We start from the raw sequence: 19,642 nt of genomic DNA, 5'->3' as shown, positions 1-19,642 counted from the left end.
TCTGACTCAGAATGCTGAGGCGGCTTCTTATTCTTCACTGTGTCAGTGGGAAGCAATAGTATCTGCATCTAACACACTGTGTCACGAGGACCATCCTCCTCAGTGAATTTCATCAAAATAAAAACATTAGAAACATTAAAAAGTTATCATTTTTTTTTAGATAAAACTATACTACATATAATCACATCACCAAATAAGCTAGCTTCCGTCCTCCTCTGGGTACATTGACTTCAATACAAAACCTAGGAGGCTCATGGTTCTCACCCCCTTCCATAGACTTACACAGTAATAATGACAACTTCTGGAGGACGTCCTCCAACCTATCAGAGCTCTTGCAGCAGGAACTGACATGTTGTCCACCCAAATCAAAGGATCAGAGAATGAATCTTGTACTGAAAGCATAAGCTACACTTAGCTAGCACTGCAGTGAATAACATGTGGTGAGAAGTTGACTCAAAGAGAGAGAAAGACAATAGTTGAACAGTTTTGAACAAACTAATTTCTTCCAATATTTATCTCTCTAAATAATCCTGATTATCATCTTTCCTGGGACAGCAACAGAAAGTACAAAAACTCACACTTTATTTAAAACATTTTTATTCATTAGATTGTTTATAATGTCATATAATAGTTTTTTCCCCCCCCTCAATAGATTATTAAATATTAGATCAAAAATCTAAAAATAAATGGGTAAGACGTGGCTTGCCGTTCAATCCCAGACGATAAGTAGTAGTAGTAACAACAGGACCAGTAAAGTGTCTGTGGTAGATATAAAACAAACACCTGCATCATCAATCAAAACATGACACCACGATCGGTCTGGGTGGTGGGGGGGGAGGGGTATATATCCCTGTTACAGTACTCTACGTCTGACCAGAGCATTATGTGGTAGTAGTGCACAATAAAAGGGGAATTACGGTGTCATCTGGAAGTATGACAGCCACTTCCTGTTCACAGTTGACCACGGTTGGAACCCTCTACCCCATGTATTACAGGGCCCACATGGCTCAAGTCACTGGTAGTACATTTTACATCCCATATCTGTGTCACAAATGACACCCTATCCCCTATCACAATGAAGACTGGGTAGTGCACTATGAAAAGGAATAGGGTGCCATTTTTGGACGAAGCCCACGTTATGAAAAGAGAAAAGTTTGATAGAATATATTCAGAATCAGTTAAAGATGCCGTCAGTGAATCCCTGGTTCTTATTCAATGAACCTTTAAAAGTACTAAAATATTATTATACAGAATATATATTTCTTCACAGGAATACACACAAAAAAAAAGTACAATTAGATATCAAATTATATATATTGGGTTTACAAAATGACATTATAGCTTTGCAAATGTAATCCCTTTAGGTGTATTCTGACTCGTGGCCATTCATGGTCTTGTGTGTCAAATGATACCCTATTCCCTATATAGTGCACTACTTTCAACCATAGCCTTATGGGCCCTGGTCAAAAGTAGTGTGCACTATAAAGGGAAATAGGGTGCCATTCGGGATGTAGCCAAGGCCATCCATAGTCTCTGTATTGGGAAAGTTCTGCGTTTGCAGTTATCAGTCTTTATGGATGGGTCCTGGAGTTTATCCTGATCAGGAGAGGGAGGAGCTCCTGGCTCTAGTTGCAGCCTATAATTAAGGCCAGGAGTTTTTCCACACCACACGGCCCATCTAACCTGGAAAAACTCCTGACCAGCGCTCCCAATTCTATGGAATTTTTTGATGGAAAAACTGGCCACCAATTCTGTGGAATTTTTCTACAGAAAAACTCTCTGGAATGAACCTGAATTCATGAGACTTGCAGGGAAAAACTCTCTAGAATGAACCTGAATTCATGAGACTTGCAGGGAAAAACTCACTCCCTGTAATGAACCCCAATTCATGAGACTTACAGAGAAAAACTCTCTAGGAATTAACCACAATTCATGAGACATGAAGAGAAAAAATCTCTGGAATGAACCTGAATTCATGAGGCTTGCAGAGAAAAACTCTGTAATGAACCCCAATTCATGAGACATGAAGAGAAAAACTCTCCCGGAATGAACCTGAATTCATGAGAGCTGCAGGGAAAAACTCTGGGCCCTATTTATGCAATCCCACTTTCATCCCACTTTATGAGTGACTGCCCAGGATCTCATCGAGGTTGATGTCTTTCATCCAGTCGTCGTTGCCAGACCCGGACTTCAGCAGCGAGTCGATGAAGTCTGAGTCAGTGTTGATCCCCGGGACGGTGTTGTCTCCCTCCTGGAGGAATTCAAAGGTTAGTCGGTTAACAGTCCGGCTGTTCTGGTTCTGGTAGCTTCCCCCAGGGTTGTAGTTATGTGGTGGGAAGACCCTGATGCTGCTGCTGCCCCCAGCGAGAACCCTCTGCTCCGGAGAGACGTGGTTGAGGCTTGGTAGCCCTGGCAGAGGAGGCATCATGGGTTGGCTGGGTCTGGGGTTGGTGGTGGTGGTGGTGGTGGAGCTACAGAGGGTCGGGTTCAGAGGCAGCATGCCCATTTCTGGTGCCACCTGGTTGGGTGGGCCAGGGCCTATGTGCTGGGGGCCAGGAGGGTACTGGTGGCTGGACATGTCGAGCTGAGATTGGGACTGGCCCCCCTGGGGTTGGAGCGAGTTCGGATGCCGCCTCACCCCGAGAGACCCAGGGCTCATGATGGGTGCTTTAGCTCCAGGAGGCCAGCCCATCACACCCCCCAGCCCGAGACCATGCCCCTGACTGGGCATCCCTCCAACCTGCTGGCCTACTGATGTCCTTGAGGGATGTTGTACACTGGTAAGACCACCCACCTCAAACCCATCACCCTGGCCGTTGGGAGGACCAGGGAACCTGGACTTGTTTTGGTTGAGTCCCATCTTGCTCTGGTTGTTGTGCTGTTGGATCTGGTGAGTGTGGGGGCCTCTTCCGAACCTCCAGTCCGTGGGAGGAGGGGTCATTTTGGATCCCAGGCCGCTGGGCATGTGGCAGGACATGGATAGAAGGTCACTCTGGTCAGACCCGTTGGTCGACAACGACTGGGAGGAACTCATACCTGAATACACAGAGATTGTTCTGATTCTGTTCCGATTGGCCCATACAGACACAAACAATAGATGCAAAACTATTTTCCTTCCTACATGGAAGCAGTGAATGATTGAAATGAATGATGTACCTGTGAAAAAGGCTGTCGGCTGGACCATTCCTCTGGGCTGTTTATAGTCTGGTGGTGGTCTGGTTAGATGGCGGTTGAACGGATCCTGATTACTAACGCTTTTGTCCTGAAACACAACAGAAAGTGACAATGAAACAACAATGACATTTGTATACACGTTCAGATATAACAGGAGATTATCAGGGGTGGGATGGAACGCGTGGGAACTGTCCGACTTTCCCAAAGTGAAACATTTTGTAAGACAGTGTCAGATGTTAACCTAGAGCTCACAGAGTCAGATGTTTACATGTTAATCTATTGCTCACAGAGTCATTGGTGTTTACATGTTAACCTATTGCTCACAGAGTCATTGGTGTTTACATGTTAACCTATTGCTCACAGAGTCATTGGTGTTAGCATGATAATCTATTGCTCACAGAGTCATTGGTGTTAGCATGTTAACCTATTGCTCACAGAGTCATTGGTGGTAACCTGATAACCTATTGCTCACAGAGTCATTGGTGTTAACCTGATAACCTATTGCTCACAGAGTCATTGGTGTTAACCTGATAACCTATAGCTCACAGAGTCATTGATGATGTGCTGCTGCTGGGCTAGCTGTCTCTGCATGACCTGTGTCTTCCCTGGCCCTGGGGGTTTCTGCTGGGGGTTGGAGCCAGGGCCAGGGGCACGTTGGTTGGCCAAGGGCTGGGCCTGGGTCTGGGCTGACATCCCCACCAGGCTGCCGTTAGTGGGCAGACGAGGCCCAGGAGGCATCTGGTTAGAGAGGAAAGCAAAGGGAAATAAGGGGTTATTTTTTTTTTTACATGCAAGACACATTTCACCATGAAGTGCCTCGCTCAAGGGCACACCAGCAGGAGATAGCAGTACGTGGGATCTGAAACCAGTTGCAAGATCAATTTCAATGTTTTAATGAACATGAATAATACCTTGGTGTGGGACTATCTCTATTCAATGCATTGGTTCAGTAGCCCACTGGAGGTAAAATCCCCGTCAAAACAATACCATACATCTGCCACTAGAGGGCAAACCTCCATAACAAACCACAAGGTTCTGGTGCGAAAATGACACCGTCTCTCTGTATGGAGGCTACGGCCACTCCCCCTGAAGCAGCAACACAACAGACTTGGAGAGTGGTTCCTTTGGGAGGGGGAGAGACAGGGGAGAAAGACTTGTTTCAGTGGGGGGGAGAGAGAGGGGGGAGGGCAGGGGGGAGACTAGTCCTCCTCAAGGCAAAGCTGTTCCCTTGACAAATGGTTCTGACGAGGCTGGAAATAATCCCCGAGACAGCGGGAACTGAACTGTGTGCCGAGCAGGGAGGTTCAGTTTCTACCCTCCCTTGCTGCTACATGACTACTGCCGCTTACCTCCCTTGAACAACCACTGTTCCTTTTTACCCAAAACACTGATCTGGCTGCGCTTATCTAGGATCAGTTTTTCCCTGTCCATGTAATCTTATTCATTATTATCTTAAAGCCAAAACTGATCCGAGATCTGCACAGTAACTACCGGCTACCTCCCTATAACAAAGCACTGTCTGCTTCCCAATCCACTGATCCCCCCCCCCCCCAAAACAGTTCTTATTCCAATATATAAATACATATCATATATAATAAATATATATTACCCTTCGATCAGTTCTTATACCCTTTTCTTATACTGGATGTAGAATCTCAGTCTCCCCTGTTCCTTATTCATTATGATCCAGAAGTGAAATGGATCCACTCGATCAGCACTCCTATATAAAACTTCATCAGTTCCCCCCATGTAGGTTGTGTTGTTGTGTTGTTGTGTTGTTGTGTTGTTGTGGTGTGTTGTTGTGTTGTTGTGTTGTGTTGTTGTGGTGTGTTTTGTGTTGTTGTGTTGTTGTGTTGTGTTGTTGTGGTGTGTTTTGTGTTGTTGTGTTGTGTTGTTGTTGTGTTGGTGTGTTGTTGTGTTGTGTTGTTGTGTTGTGTTGTGTTGTTGTGGTGTGTTTTGTGTTGTTGTGTTGTTGTGTTGTGTTGTTGTGTTGTGTTGTTGTGTTGTGTTGTGTTGTGTGTTGTTGTGTTGCTGTGTTGTGTTGTTGTGTTGTTGTGTTGTGTTGTGTTGTGTGTGTTGTGTGTGTGTGTGTGTTGTGTGTGTTGTGTTGTTGTGTTGTGTTGTTGTGGTGTGTTTTGTGTTGTTGTGTTGTTGTGTTGTGTTGTTGTTGTGTTGGTGTGTTGTTGTGTTGTTGTGTTGTGTTGTTGTGTTGTTGTGTTGTTGTGTTGTGTTGTTGTTGTGTTGGTGTGTTGTTGTGTTGTTGTGTTGGGTTGTTGTGTTGTGTTGTGTTGTTGTGTTGTTGTGGTGTGTTTTGTGTTGTTGTGTTGTTGTGTTGTTGTTGTGTTGGTGTGTTGTTGTGTTGTTGTGTTGTGTGTGTTGTTGTGTTGTGTGTGGTGTGTTGTGGTGTGTTGTGGTGTGTTGTTGTGTTGCTGTGTTGTGTTGTTGTGGTGTGTTGTTGTGGTGTGTTGTTGTGTTGTGTTGTGTTGTTGTGTTGTTGTGTTGTGTTGTTGTGTTGTGCTGTGTTGTGTTGTTTTGTGTTTTGTTCTGTTGTCGTGTTGTTGTGTTGTGTTGTTGTGTTGTTGTGTTGTGTTGCTGTGTTGTGTTGTTGTGTTGTGTTGTTGTGTTGTTTTGTTGTTGTGGTGTGTTGTTGTGGTGTGTTGTTGTGTTGTGTTGTTGTGTTGTGTTGTTGTGTTGTTGTGTTGTTGTGTTGTGTTGTTGTTGTGTTGTGTTGTTGTGTTGTTGTGTTGTGTTGTGTGTTGTGTTGTTGTGGTGTGTTGTGTGTTGTTGTGTTGTGTTGGTGTTGTTGTGTTGTGTTGTGTTGTTGTGTTGTGTTGTTGTGTTGTGTTGTGTGTGGTGTGTTGTTGTGTTGTTGTGTTGTGTTGTTGTGTTGTGTTGTTGTGTTGTGTTGTGTTGTTGTGTTGTTGTGTTGTGTTGTTGTTGTGTTGTGTTGTTGTGTTGTTGTGTTGTGTTGTGTTGTTGTGTTGTTGTGTTGTTGTGGTGTGTTGTGGTGTGTTGTGTGTGTTGTGTTGTTGTGTTGTGTGTGTTGTGTTGTGTGTGTTGTGTTGTGTTGTTGTGTTGTGTTGTTGTGTTGTGTTGTTGTGGTGTGTTGTTGTGTTGTTGTGTTGTGTTGTGTTGTTGTGTTGTGTTGTTGTGTTGTGTTGTTGTGTTGTGTGCACATCAGGCTGAGAGCCTTAGCAGACCTGTTAATAGTTATAAAGGAACTGTTTATTTCAACATCTATTGGAGATGGAGTGTAAACTACAGAGACAGACTTCAATCTTTATTTGGTTCCTCCAAGTGCTTGGTTTCCTACTTTCTTCAGTACCTTGGCAGTATTGAGTACCTTGCAGCCTGTATCTTCAGGCAGTATTGAGTACCTTGTCTTCAGGCAGTATTGAGTACCTTGCAGCCTGTATCTTCAGGCAGTATTGAGTACCTTGTCTTCAGGCAGTATTGAGTACCTTGCAGCCTGTATCTTCAGGCAGTATTGAGTACCTTGTCTTCAGGCAGTATTGAGTACCTTGTCTTCAGGCAGTATTGAGTACCTTGTCTTCAGGCAGTCTTGAGTACCTTGTCTTCAGGCAGTATTGAGTACCTTGCAGCCTGTATCTTCAGGCAGTATTGAGTACCTTGTCTTCAGGCAGTATTGAGTACCTTGTCTTCATGCAGTATTGAGTACCTTGCAGCCTGTATCTTCAGGCAGTATTGAGTACCTTGTCTTCAGGCAGTATTGAGTACCTTGTCTTCATGCAGTATTGAGTACCTTGCAGCCTGTATCTTCAGGCAGTATTGAGTACCTTGTCTTCAGGCAGTATTGAGTACCTTGTCTTCATGCAGTATTGAGTACCTTGTCTTCAGGCAGTATTGAGAACCTTGTCTTCAGGCAGTATTGAGTACCTTGTCTTCAGGCAGTATTGAGAACCTTGTCTTCAGGCAGTATTGAGTACCTTGTAGCCTGTATCTCCAGGCAGTATTGATTACCTTGTCTTCAGGCAGTATTGAGTACCTTGTCTTCAGACAGTATTGAGTACCTTGTCTTCAGGCAGTATTGAGAACCTTGTCTTCAGGCAGTATTGAGTACCTTGTAGCCTGTATCTCCAGGCAGTATTGATTACCTTGTCTTCAGGCAGTATTGAGTACCTTGTCTTCAGACAGTATTGAGTACCTTGTCTTCAGACAGTATTGAGTACCTTGTCTTCAGGCAGTCTTGAGTACCTTGTCTTCAGGCAGTATTGAGTACCTTGTCTTCAGGCAGTATTGAGTACCTTGCAGCCTGTATCTTCAGGCAGTATTGAGTACCTTGTCTTCAGGCAGTATTGAGTACCTTGCAGCCTGTATCTTCAGGCAGTATTGAGTACCTTGTCTTCAGGCAGTATTGAGAACCTTGTCTTCAGGCAGTATTGAGTACCTTGTCTTCATGCAGTATTGTGTACCTTGTCTTCAGGCAGTATTGCGTACCTTGTCTTCAGGCAGTATTGAGTACCTTGCAGCCTGTATCTTCAGGCAGTATTGAGTACCTTGTCTTCAGGCAGTATTGAGAACCTTGTCTTCAGGCAGTATTGAGTACCTTGTCTTCATGCAGTATTGAGTACCTTGTCTTCAGGCAGTATTGAGTACCTTGTCTTCAGGCAGTATTGAGTACCTTGTCTTCATGCAGTATTGAGTACCTTGCAGCCTGTATCTTCAGGCAGTATTGAGTACCTTGTCTTCAGGCAGTATTGAGTACCTTGTCTTCAGGCAGTATTGAGTACCTTGCAGCCTGTATCTTCAGGCAGTATTGAGTATCTTGTCTTCAGGCAGTATTGAGTACCTTGTCTTCATGCAGTATTGAGTACCTTGCAGCCTGTATCTTCAGGCAGTATTGAGTACCTTGTCTTCAGGCAGTATTGAGTACCTTGTCTTCATGCAGTATTGAGTACCTTGTCTTCAGGCAGTATTGAGAACCTTGTCTTCAGGCAGTATTGAGTACCTTGTCTTCAGGCAGTATTGAGAACCTTGTCTTCAGGCAGTATTGAGTACCTTGTAGCCTGTATCTCCAGGCAGTATTGATTACCTTGTCTTCAGGCAGTATTGAGTACCTTGTCTTCAGACAGTATTGAGTACCTTGTCTTCAGGCAGTATTGAGAACCTTGTCTTCAGGCAGTATTGAGTACCTTGTAGCCTGTATCTCCAGGCAGTATTGATTACCTTGTCTTCAGGCAGTATTGAGTACCTTGTCTTCAGACAGTATTGAGTACCTTGTCTTCAGACAGTATTGAGTACCTTGTCTTCAGGCAGTCTTGAGTACCTTGTCTTCAGGCAGTATTGAGTACCTTGCAGCCTGTATCTTCAGGCAGTATTGAGTACCTTGTCTTCAGGCAGTATTGAGAACCTTGTCTTCAGGCAGTATTGAGTACCTTGTCTTCATGCAGTATTGCGTACCTTGTCTTCAGGCAGTATTGCGTACCTTGTCTTCAGACAGTATTGAGTACCTTGCAGCCTGTATCTTCAGGCAGTATTGAGTACCTTGTCTTCAGGCAGTATTGAGAACCTTGTCTTCAGGCAGTATTGAGTACCTTGTCTTCATGCAGTATTGAGTACCTTGTCTTCAGGCAGTATTGAGTACCTTGTCTTCAGGCAGTATTGCGTACCTTGTCTTCAGGCAGTATTGAGTACCTTGCAGCCTGTATCTTCAGGCAGTATTGAGTACCTTGTCTTCAGGCAGTATTGAGAACCTTGTCTTCAGGCAGTATTGAGTACCTTGCAGCCTGTGTCTTCAGGCAGTGTTGAGTACCTTGTCTTCGGACATGATTTGGAAAGGCACACACCTGTCTATATAAGGTCCCACAGTTGACAGTGCATGTCAGAGCAACAACCAAGCCATGAGGTCGAAGGAATTGTCCGTAGAGCTCCGAGACAGGATTGTGTCAAGGCACAGATCTGGGGAAGGGTACCAAGACTGGTCGCCAGGCCAAACTGAGCAATCGGGGTAGAAGGGTCTTTGTCAGGGAGGTGACCAAGAACCCAATGGTCACTCTGAGAGCTCTAGTTCCTCTGAGGATATGAGAGAACCTTCCAGAAGGACAACCATCTCTGCAGCACTCCATCAATCAGGCCTTTATGGTAGAGTAGCCAGATGGAAGCCACTCCTCAGTAAAAGATACATGACAGCCTGCTTGGAGTTTGCCAAAAGGCACCTGAAGACTTTCAGACGATGAGAAACAAGATTCTCTGGTCTGATGAAACCAAGAATGAACTCTTTGGTCTGAATGCCAAGCGTCACGTCTGGAGGAAACCTGACACCATCCGAAGGTTCACCTTCCAACAAAATACTGCGTAAAGGGTTTGACTACTTATGGTAATGTGATATTTCCGAGGGGGTTTTATTCTAAATTTGCTAAAATTTCTAAAAACCTGTTTTTGCTTTGTCATTATGGGTTATTGTGTGTAGATTGATGAGGGGGAAAAAAAAAACAGATTTAATACATTTTAGAATAAGGCTGTAACGTAACAAAATGTGGAAAAATTCAAGGGGTCTGAATACTTTCCCGAAGGCGCCGTATGTACGTCAGAAGCCTAATGTTCTGCACTTTTCCCTAATCCCTACCCTTAGGGCTCTGGTCAAAAGTCTCTATATAGTGTGCTAGGGTACCATTTAGGACACAATCAGAATCACTAAACAGGTTCCGATCTTTTTATGTGAATAAAATACGTAAAGGAAACAGAACATTTGTCGGTAAACATTCCAAACGTCGACAAGCCAAGATACGCTAGACAAGGTGGGATATTTTTGTGTCTGTAAAATGTATTACGCTCGAAATGGCATTGGAAACACTTTCCCGCGCAAATATTGATATAACAACTATTATATCGGGGTCAACTTGGAGTCATGTGATGATAAGTTGCGTGGTCCTCCCACTGCAACTCGGGAAAGCATGCAGTTCATTAGGATACAGATTATCTAAATTATGAGGAACGTGAAAGAAAGCGTGGGTGAAAGGGAACTGCAGAGAAAATAACCAGAATACAAAACATCCACTGTCGAGAAAAGAAGTGGAGGTCAAGGTAAATGTCTGGGACCGACTGCCTCCGAGAAGGACAAACAAAAGCCTGAGAGGAATAGCGAAGATAAAGTGTATGTACTCACTTCTCGGATTTCTCAATGATGTTGTATAAATGAACAGATGGTAATAAAGTCACAGTCAGAGACAGAAAAAGAGGCAGTAGAAGCTGTATCACGGATGTTGACATTTGCCCTAAATACAATGGCAACATCATCTAAATACTAATAAATACTACCACAACATCATCTAAATACTACTACAACATCATCTAAATACTACTACATCATCTAAATCATCTAAGTACTACTACATCATCATCTAAATACTACAACATCATCTAAATACTAATAAATACTACCACAACATCATCTAAATACTACTACAACATCATATAAATACTACAACATAATCTAAATACTACAACATCATCTAAATACTAATAAATACTACCACAACATCATCTAAATACTACTACAACATCATATAAATACTACTACAATATCACATAAATACTACTACAACATCATATAAATACTACAACATCATCTAAACCATCTAAGTACTACTACATCATCATCTAAATACTACATCATCTAAATACTACTACAACATCATCTAAATACTACATCATCATCTAAATACTACTACATCATCATCTAAATACTACAACATCATCTAAATACTACTACAACATCATCTAAGTACTACAACATCATCTAAATACTACTACAACATCATCTAAATACTACAACATCATCTAAATACTGCAACATCATCTAAATACTACAACATCATCTAAATACTACTGCAACATCATCTAAATACTACTACAACATTGTCTAAAAACTACTGCAACATCATCTAAATACTACATCATCATCTAAATACTACTACAACATCATCTAAATACTACATCATCATCTAAATACTACTACATCATCATCTAAATACTACAACATCATCTAAATACTACTGCAACATCATCTAAATACTACAACATCATCTAAATACTACAACATCATCTAAATCATCTAAATACTACTGCAACATCATCTAAATACTACTACAACATCATCTAAATACTACTGCAACATCATCTAAATACTACAACATTATCTAAATACTACAACATCATCTAAAACCATCTAAATACTACAACATCATCTAAATCATGTAAATACTACTACAACATCATCTAAATACTACTACAACATAATCTAAATAATCTATATACTACATCATCATCTATATACAACTAAATACTACTACAACATAATCTAAATAATCTATATACTACTAAATACTACTGCATCATCATCTATATACCATCTAAATACTACTTACTACAACATTATCTAAATACTACAACATTGTCTAAATACTACATCATCTAAATACTACTGCAACATCATATAAATACAACTACAACATCATCTAAATACTGCAACATCATCTAAATCATATAAATACAACTACAACATCATATAAATTCTACTACTACATCATCTAAATACTACTGCAACATCATCTAAATACTGCAACATCATCTAAATCATCAAAATACTACTGCATCATCATCTATATACAACTAAATACTACTGCATCATCATCATCTATATACAACTAAATACTACTGCATCATCATCATCTATATACAACTAAATACTACTGCATCATCATCATCTATATACAACTAAATACTACTGCATCATCATCATCTATATACAACTAAATACTACTACAAAATAATCTAAATACTTTCTCCCTCCCTCTCTCTCAGTCTCTCCATTTTCTCTCTCTCAATTCAATAATTGACATGTTTTTTTTATTTCACCTTTATTTAACCAGGTATTTATATATATAACCCTGACCCTTTATTTAACCAGGTAGGCCCGTTGAGAACAAGTTCTCATTTACAACTGCGACCTGGCCACGATAAAGCAAAGCAGTGCGACAAAAACAACAACACAGAGTTACACATAAACAAACGTACAGTCAATAACACAATAGAAACATCTATCTCCACAGTGTGTGCAAATGTAGTAAGATTAGGGAGGTAAGGCAATAAATAGGCAATAGAGGTGAAATAATTACAATGTAGCATTAACACTGGAGTGATAGATGTGCAGATGATGATGTGCAAGTAGAGATACTGGGGTGCAAGTAGAGATACTGGGGTGCAAAAGATAAAAAATATATATAACAATATGGGGATGAGGTAGTTGGGTCGGCTATTTACAGATGGGCTGTATACAGGTACAGTGATCAGTAAGCTGCTCAGACAGCTGATGCTTAAAGTTAGAGAGAGATATGAGTCTCCAGCTTCAGTGATTTTTGCAATTCGTTCCAGTCATTGGCAGCAGAGAACTGGAATGAAAGGCGGCCAAAGGAGGTGTTGGCTTTGGGGGTGACCAGTGAAATATACCTGCTGGAGTATATTACATCGGATCAGTAGAATAGTCAGTTTTACGAAGGTATGTTTGGCAGCATGAGAGAAGGAGGCTTTGTTGCGAAATAGGAAGCCCATTCTAGATTTAATTTTGGATTGGAGATGCATAATATGAGTCTGGAAGGAGAGTTTACAGTCTAGCCAGACACCTAGGTATTTGTAGTTGTCCACATATTCTAAGTCAGAACCGTCCAGAGTAGTGATGCTGGACAGGCGGGCAGGTGTGGGCAGCAATCGGTTGAAGAGCATGCATTTAGTTTTACTTGTATTTAAAAGCAGTTGGAGGCCACGGAAGGAGTGTTGTATGGCATTGAAGCTCGTCTGGAGGTTAGTTAACACAGTGTCCAAAGAAGGGCCAGATGTATACAGAATGGTGTCGTCTGCGTAGAGGTGGATCAGAGACTCACCAGCAGCAAGAGCGACATCATTGATATATACAGAGAAAAGAGTCGGCCCGAGAATTGAACCCTGTGGCACCCCCATAGAGACTGCCAGAGGTCCGGACAACAGGCCCTCCGATTTGACACACTGAACTCTATCTGAGAAGTAGTTGGTGAGCCAGACGAGGCAGTCATTTGAGAAACCAAGGCTGTTGAGTCTGCCGATAAGAATGCGGTGATTGACAGGTTCGAAAGCCTTGGCCAGGTCGATGAAGATGGCTGCACAGTAATGTCTCTTATCGATGGCGGTTATGATATCATTTAGGACCTTGAGCGTGGCTGAGGTGCATTGCTGTTGTTCTGGGATTGATTTTCACTTTTTCGCACCAAAGTACGTTCATCTCTAGGAGACAGAACACGTCTCCTTCCTGAGCGGTATGACGGCTGCGTGGTCCCATGGTGTTTATACTTGCGTACTATTGTTTGTACAGATGAACGTGGTACCTTCAGGCGTTTGGAAATTGCTCCCATGAATGAACCAGACTTGTGGAGGTCTACAATTTTTTCTGAGGTCTTGCAAAGGGGCACTGGGGTTGAAGGTAGGCTTGAAATACATCCACACTCAAATTATGTCAATTAGCCTATCAGAAGCTTCTAAAGCCATGACATAATTTTCTGGAATTTTCCAAGCTGTTTAAAGGCACAGTCAACTTAGTGTATGTGAACTTCTGACATACTGGAATTGTGATACAGTGAATTATAAGTGAAATAATCTGTCTGTAAACAATTGTTGGAAAAATGACTTGTGTCATGCACAAAGTAGATGTCCTAACCGACTTACCAAAACTATAGTTTGTTAACAAGAAATTTGTGGAGTGGTTGAAAAATGAGTTTTAATGACTCCAACCTAAGTGTATGTAAACTTCTGACTTCAACTGTCGGTCTAAAACAGTTTGGGTCTAGATTGTCTCCCCCTTTGAAGAGGGGGATGACCACAGCAGCTTTCCAATCTTTGGGGATCTCAGATGATACGAAAGAGAGGTTGAACAGGCTAGTAATAGGGGTTGCAACATTTTCGGCGGATCATTTTAGAAAGAGAGGGTCCAGATTGTCTAGCCCAGCTGATTTGTGAGCTCTTTCAGAACATCAGCTATCTGGATTTGGGTGAAGGAGAAGCGGGGGAGACTTGGGCAAGTTTCTGCGGGGGGGTTGCAGAGATGTTGGCCGGGGTTGGGGTAGCCAGGTGGAAAGCATGGCCAGCCGTAGAAAAATGCTTATTGAAATGATCGATTATCGTGGATTTATCAGTGGTGACAGTGTTTCCTAGCCTCAGAGCAGTGGGCAGCTGGGAGGAGGTGCTCTTATTCTCCATGGACTTTACAGAGTCCCAAAACTTTTGGAATTAGTGCTACAGGATGCACATTTCTGTTTTAAATAGCTAGTATTAGCTTTGCTAACTGACTGTGTATATTTGTTCCTGACTTCTCTGAAAAGTTGCATATCGCGGGGGCTATTTGATGCTAATGCAATACGCCACAGGATGTTTTTGTGCTGGTCAAGGGCAGTCAGGTCTGGGGTGAACCAAGGACTATATCTGTTCTTAGTTCTGCATATTTTGAATGGAGCTTATTTAAGATGGTGAGGAAAGCACTTTTAAAGAACAACCAGGCATCCTCTACTGACGGGATGAGGTCAATATCCTTCCAGGATACCCGGGCCAGGTCGATTAGAAAGGCCTGCTCGCAGAAGTGTTTTAGGGAGCGTTTGACAGCGATGAGGGGTGGTCGTTTGACCGCGGACCTATTACGGGCGCAGGCAATGAGGCAGTGATCGTTGAGATCCTGGTTGAAGACAGCAGAGGTGTATATAGAGGGCAAGTTGGTCAGGATGATACCTATGAGGGTGCCCATGTAAAGTAAAACAGTTACATTGTCAAAGTAAACATATATCAACGATTGTCAAAGACAGGAATATAGACTGTCTGTAATTCAGTCTGTCTCTCCCCCTCTCTCCTACTCCGTTTTCTCTCAACACACATGCTAGAGGCAGAGGAAACTTCAAACAGCAGTCTGAGGAGAGAGAGCGAAAGGAAGCAACGAGTCGCTCAACTCTCTGTGGTTCACTGCTTCCAATTACCAGGAACCGTGAGAAGTTATGACCACCTCACACACACACACACACACACACACACACACACACACACACACACCACACACACACACACACAGAATGTTTTCAAATTATCTCGGGAAAGGAGAGGCAATTCCTCCCGCAGTCCGCGTGCGGTGCTGAAAGCCGACCCCATTCTTTGTAGGAAGAACAACCTAGTAAGAAGTGTTTTGTTAGCATGTACATCTGAGTAGTCCTCTGTTTGTCATCCTGACGTGTCATGGAGTTGTTTTCCATTCCTCTCCTCTCTTTCTCTCCTCTCATTCTTCACGAGCTTGTCCTAAATGAAAACACCACACGCAGCTCCAGTCCGGCTCTCTCTGGCCATCGGAAGGAGCAGGAGAAGGAGTGGTGGCGTGATGATCTAGTCTTCTGTACTGCACTGCTGCGGGGCTCAGCGGCGCTAAGCTAGACAGATCAGGGGTAGGCTCAGCTAGACTAGGCTAAGCTAGACAGAGCAGGGGGTAGGCTAAGCTAGACAGATCAGCGATAGGTTAACCTAGACAGATCAGGGGTAGGCTAAGCTAAGAGCAAGGGTAGGCTAAGCTAGACAGATCAGGGGTAGGCTGAGCAAGACAGATCAGGGGTAGGCTAAGCTAGACTAGGTTACCTAGACAGATCAGGGGTAGGCTAAGCTAAGAGCAGGGGTAGGATAAGCTAGACAGATCAGGGGTAGGTTAAGCTAGACAGATCAGGGATAGGCTCAGCTAGACTAGGTTACCTAGACAGATCAGGGGTAGGCTAAGCTAAGAGCAGGGGTAGGATAAGCTAGACAGATCAGGGATAGGCTAAGATAGACAGATCAGGGATACGCTTAGGTAGACAGATCAGGGGTAGGCTAAGCTAAGAGCAGGGCTAGGATAAGCTAAGAGCAGGGGTAGGGTAAGCTAAGAGCAGGGGTAGGATAAGCTAAGAGCAGGGGTAGAGTAAGCTAAACTAGGTTAACTAGACAGTTCAGGGGTAGGCTAAACTAGATTAGGCTAAGCTAGACAGATCATTGGTAGGTGAAAATAGACAGATCAGGGTTATGCTAAGATAAATTACGCTAAGATAAACAGATCAGGCGTAGACCAAGCTAGACCAATCAGGCGTAGGTTAAGATAGACTAGCTTAACTAGACAGATCAGGGGTAGGCTAAAGCTAGACAGAGCAGCTATAGGCTACACTAGACAGATCAGGTGTAGGGTAAGCTAGACTAGCTTAACTAGACAGATCAGGGGTAGGCTAAACTAGACTAGGTTAACTAGACAGATCAGGGGTAGGCTAAACTAGTTATATCAGGGTAGACTAACCTAGACAGATCAGGGGTAGGCTAAACTAGTTAGATCAGGGTAGACTAACCCAGACAGATCAGGGGTAGGCTAAACTAGACCAGGCTAAGCTAGACAGATCAGGGGTAGGCTAAAATAGACAGATATGGGTAAGCTAAGCTAGACAGATCAGGGGTAGGCTAAGCTAGACAGATCAGGGGTAGGCTAAAATAGACAGATATGGGTAAGCTAAGAGAGACTAGGCTAAGCTAGACAGATCAGAGTAGGCTAAACTAGACTAGGCTAAGCTAGTCAGATCAGGGGTGGACTAAACGAGACTAGGCTAAACTAGACAGATCAGGGGTGGACTAAACGAGACTAGGCTAAACTAGACAGATCAGGGGTAAACGAGACTAGAGTAAGCTAGACAGATCAGTGTTAGTCTAAACTAGACAGATCAGGGGTAGGCAAACTAGACTAGACTCTCTCTCTTTCTCTCCCTGTCAGCCCCTACCCCAGCCTTTGCCTCTCTAGGCTTCTCTCTCAGAGCACTGCTTCCTCCCAGGCAGCCTGCAGTCAGGACTCTGGTCCCGGGGGACGGCCTTGGCATCTGGACTTGGCTGCTGATCCCTTTCCCAGGAAACAAACACTCCCTTCAAACAGCCTGTCTCTCTGTCTGGTTAGAACACTCCCTTCACACAGCCTGTCTCTCTGTCTGGTTAGAACACTCCCTTCACACAGCCTGTCTCTCTGTCTGGTTAGAACACTCCCTTCACACAGCCTGTCTCTCTGTCTGGTTAGAACACTCCCTTCACACAGCCTGTCTCTCTGTCTCTGGTTAGAACACTCCCTTCACACAGCCTGTCTCTCTCTGTCTGGTTAGAACACTCCCTTCACACAGCCTGTCTCTCTGTCTGGTTAGAACACTCCCTTCACACAGCCTGTCTCTCTGTCTGGTTAGAACACTCCCTTCACACAGCCTGTCTCTCTGTCTCTGGTTAGAACACTCCCTTCACACAGCCTGTCTCTCTCTGTCTGGTTAGAACACTCCCTTCACACAGCCTGTCTCTCTGTCTGGTTAGAACACTCCCTTCACACAGCCTGTCTCTCTGTCTGGTTAGAACACTCCCTTCACACAGCCTGTCTCTCTCTGTCTGGTTAGAACACTCCCTTCACACAGCCTGTCTCTCTGTCTGGTTAGAACACTCCCTTCACACAGCCTGTCTCTCTGTCTGGTTAGAACACTCCCATCACACAGCCTGTCTCTCTGTCTGGTTAGAACACTCCCTTCACACAGCCTGTCTCTCTGTCTGGTTAGAACACTCCCTTCACACAGCCTGTCTCTCTGTCTCTGGTTAAAACACTCCCTTCACACAGCCTGTCTCTCTGTCTGGTTAGAACACTCCCATCACACAGCCTGTCTCTCTGTCTGGTTAGAACACTCCCTTCACACAGCCTGTCTCTCTGTCTGGTTAGAACACTCCCTTCACACAGCCTGTCTCTCTGTCTCTGGTTAAAACACTCCCTTCACACAGCCTGTCTCTCTGTCTGGTTAGAACACTCCCTTCACACAGCCTGTCTCTCTGTCTGGTTAGAACACTCCCTTCACACAGCCTGTCTCTCTGTCTCTGGTTAGAACACTCCCTTCACACAGCCTGTCTCTCTGTCTGGTTAGAACACTCCCTTCACACAGCCTGTCTCTCTGTCTGGTTAGAACACTCCCTTCACACAGCCTGTCTCTCTGTCTGGTTAGAACACTCCCTTCACACAGCCTGTCTCTCTGTCTCTGGTTAAAACACTCCCTTCACACAGCCTGTCTCTCTGTCTGGTTAGAACACTCCCTTCACACAGCCTGTCTCTCTGTCTGGTTAGAACACTCCCTTCACACAGCCTGTCTCTCTGTCTCGGTTAGAACACTCCCTTCACACAGCCTGTCTCTCTGTCTGGTTAGAACACTCCCTTCACACAGCCTGTCTCTCTGTCTGGTTAGAACACTCCCTTCACACAGCCTGTCTCTCTGTCTGGTTAGAACACTCCCTTCACACAGCCTGTCTCTCTGTCTCTGGTTAGAACACTCCCTTCACACAGCCTGTCTCTCTGTCTGGTTAGGTTAAAGAGAGAGAGAGACCTGAACCCATCAATCATCTATGTAACATAATTGGCAAACATGACAACAGCATGAAAAATCACGATGATAGAAAAAACAACTATCTACCATGTGAGTCTCAGTCTGGATTAATTACAGATAAAATAAGGCATACGAATACACAGTAATATTCAATAGTCATACTTAAAACTTCAATAACATACTTTAAAAAACACATCCTCTCTAGCTCCCTCACACCCCAGGAGCCCCATATAGATGCATCCCAAATGGAACACTATTCCCCATCAAGTGCACTACTTTTGATTTGTTAGCTAGGTCTACGGTAAAGTCTGTAGGTAGACATGAAACAGACAAGAGAAGCCCTAAGGTTATACTGTACTGTGAGAATGTGTGTGTGTGTGTGTGTGTGTGTGTGTGTGTGTGTGTGTGTGTGTGTGTGTGTGTGTGTGTGTGTGTGTGTGTGTGTGTGTGTGTGTGGCGTGCGTGCGTGCGTGCGTACTTGTGACCAAGATGTGTGTGAAGTTTTTAAAGTCTATAACCGCCGATCTAAAGAGGTTTGAACAACAATGGAATTAAGACAGGTTTTGACATAGCTGAGGTAAAAACTCATTATTAGCCTGTGAGAACGAGCAAATGACAACCAGAAGGACACACACACATCTTGTTCTCTTTAAAAGCGTCTCTAGCTGCAGTCCTGTGGGAGGAAGTTGAGCTTTGCTCCCCTTCGCTATACTGCTCCAATGGGGATCATGGCACTGGCTTGAGTGCCAAAATGGCACCCTATTCCCTACACAGCTGCTCATGGGCCCTGGTCATAGTAGTGCACTACATAGGGAACATGGTGCTATTTGGGACGAAGACACCGTTTCAGGCACTTCATTTCTATGGCAATACTTATTCTACTCAGTGTTGGAAAAGAGAAATGGCTCTGAGCGGCTTCTTTCTCTTCTCAGTCAGTGTTCCCTCTCTGTCTGTCTCTCTCTCTCTTTCTCCTGTCACTTAACCCTGTAACTGTTGTTAAAACACAAGACAAGCCCTGCAACTAGCTACCTGTCGCTCTCCTATTTTCC

The 19,642-nt window shown here is 43.7% G+C and overlaps 1 protein-coding gene across 1 annotated transcript in view; it reads right to left on the bottom strand.

Moving 5' to 3' along the window:
- Positions 1–580: 580 nt before the first annotated feature.
- The window catches only part of maml2 (mastermind like transcriptional coactivator 2), a 145,623-nt gene continuing 126,561 nt past the window's right edge, over positions 581–19,642 (bottom strand). The window contains exons 3-5 of the mRNA XM_045704162.2: positions 3,721–3,912; positions 3,157–3,262; positions 581–3,036 (exon numbers count right to left, since the gene is read on the bottom strand). Coding sequence (XP_045560118.1) covers positions 2,120–3,036; positions 3,157–3,262; positions 3,721–3,912 — 1,215 coding nt within the window. The 3' untranslated portion in view covers positions 581–2,119. The remainder of the gene's footprint in view (positions 3,037–3,156; positions 3,263–3,720; positions 3,913–19,642) is intronic.

The sequence above is a fragment of the Salmo salar genome, chromosome 20 (assembly GCF_965601325.2).
Source record: "Salmo salar chromosome 20, fSalSal1, whole genome shotgun sequence".
Lineage (NCBI taxonomy): Eukaryota > Metazoa > Chordata > Actinopteri > Salmoniformes > Salmonidae > Salmo > Salmo salar.
The sequence above is the reverse complement of the archived record's forward strand: the minus strand, read 5'-3'. Positions and strand labels throughout refer to the sequence as shown.